Consider the following 2,096-nt stretch of genomic DNA (forward strand, 5'->3'; position numbering starts at 1 on the left):
GACCAGGATGGTCTCGATCTCTTGACCTCGTGATCCACCCGCCTCAGCCTCCCAAAGTGCTGGGATTACAGGCGTGAGCCACCGCGCCCGGCCCTTTGTTTTTTTTTTTTTTTAAGGTGGTATCCCACCCTGTTGCCAGGCTGGAGTGCAGTGGTATGATCTCGGCTCACTGCAACCTCCGCCTTCTGGGTTCAAGCAATTCTCCTGCCTCAGCCTCACAAGTAGCTGGGACTACAGGTGTGTGCCACCACGCCCAGCTAATTTTTGTATTTTTGGAGAGTTGGGGTTTCACCGTGTTAGCCAGGATGGTCTCCATCTCCTGACCTCGTGATCAACCCACCTTGGCCTCCCAAAGTGCTGGGATTACAGGCGTGAGCCACAGGGCAGGCATCAAGTTCACTTTTTCTTTGCTCCGTATTTTTCACCAATGTACAACATTGCTAACTTAAGAAAATCAAACATATTTTCACATGGGAGATGGTTGAATATGAACTGAAATCCAAATTTAGCTGCAGCTTGATTTTATTCCACAGATCTTATACAGAAACAACCAGCTATGCCTTGGGATCAAAATCCTGAACAATCAAATGGAAATTACAGTGAAGATGAACAAAAGGGAAAGCAGAAATCAAGAGAGGAAGGAGGAGAAGCTGGCGGAAAGAGAGAGCAAGAAAAAGACGAGGAAATCGAAAAGGAAATGGAAGATGAACAGGAAGTAAAAAGCGAAAGGGAAAATGAGAAACAGAAACAGTATCCCAAGACAAGATTAGTCAGCAAATCCCTCATGGACACTCTCTGGGCAAAGTTTAAGTTAAACAAGTGCCCCACAATACAAGAGAGTCTATCACTCTCATTTGAATTTGACATGACACATAAGCAGGTATGACAGCATTAACAGACATTTCTTCATTGACAGACAAAGTCACTTGTGTAGTACTATTACCCATGTAGACCAATATCCTTATTCCTGTATTAATCAGCTCCCACACCTCATTTTTTGCAGATAAGTCAATGGTTCCATAAAAAGAGGAAGAAATATAATAAAGAAATGTCCAAGAGAAAGCATAAGAAAAAACATATGAGGTAAGTACGTGTTTCTTGTAAAATATAAGGAAGTAGAAGGAATATATTGACTTCCGGAGATGGCCCGTTTCCAATGTTACTGGGTACGCCTATAAACTTTTTCACATTCCAGCCAGTGACAGAAAAAACGCTGCCTTATTTTTCACACTACTCAAAACACACACAGGCACACACTCACATACACATGCCACCATTTAACATGTAGTCATATTACCAAATGAGCAAATATAGACATTAGCTTTTTGTTGATGTGGTACAGAATTGATAATTTTGTCCTATTTGTTCCTTCGATGCTAAATATCTCTGATGATTGTCTTTCCTCTCCAGTTGTTGGCAGAAGCTCATGTGATTTTTGGAAGGAAATAAGGACAATATTAACATTTTTAGCAGCACTAGACTGTATATAGAATTTTAATATATTATTTGTGTATATCTATGTAGAAATGTTTAAATGTTATCTCACTTGATTATTGTTAAGCAATATATGGGGCACCCGATTATCAATCCCAGGGGAGCAGAACGCTAAACACTGGTTCCCATCACCCAGGGGATGCCTCCCACCACATGGAGGACTGCAAAGATCATCACTGTGCCAACCGACAGGAATAGAAGTCCAAATGCTTCCAGCCCATGTACCTTGGTATCAGAGTTGTGCACAACAACGCAGTGAAGCTGTGCGTGCAGCAATGCGTTACTCACAGAGCAAGACCAGCTTCCTGGCAGCCAGTGCAGGGAAATTGGCTATGTGTGCTCCTCTGGTGCACTGAGCTTGGCACAGGGAAAGGTAGCCGCACAGAAGCAATAAGCCACCACAGGTCACATGGGCTCTTTTTGCTTTTTTAAATTTGAGACAGAGTCTTGGTCTGTCACCCAGGCTGGAGTACAGTGGGGCAATCTTGGCTCACTGCAACCTCCACCTCCCAGGTTCAAGTAATTCTCATGCCTTGGCCTCTCTAGTAGCTGGGACTACAGATGTGTACCACCACACCCAGCTAATTTTTGTATTTTTAGTA

General features: G+C 43.1%; 1 protein-coding gene across 1 annotated transcript in view; it reads left to right on the plus strand.

Annotated features, from left to right (window-relative positions):
* Nucleotides 1–1,087, plus strand: part of NANOGNB (NANOG neighbor homeobox) — a 16,519-nt gene extending 15,432 nt beyond the window's left edge. Inside the window, exons 3-4 of the mRNA XM_037732734.1 lie at nt 545–880; nt 1,004–1,087. Of these exons, the coding sequence (XP_037588662.1) occupies nt 545–880; nt 1,004–1,087 (420 nt within the window). The remainder of the gene's footprint in view (nt 1–544; nt 881–1,003) is intronic.
* Nucleotides 1,088–2,096: the final 1,009 nt, after the last annotated feature.

This window comes from Cebus imitator, unplaced genomic scaffold (assembly GCF_001604975.1).
Source record: "Cebus imitator isolate Cc_AM_T3 unplaced genomic scaffold, Cebus_imitator-1.0 Scaffold469, whole genome shotgun sequence".
In the NCBI taxonomy this organism is placed as follows: domain Eukaryota; kingdom Metazoa; phylum Chordata; class Mammalia; order Primates; family Cebidae; genus Cebus; species Cebus imitator.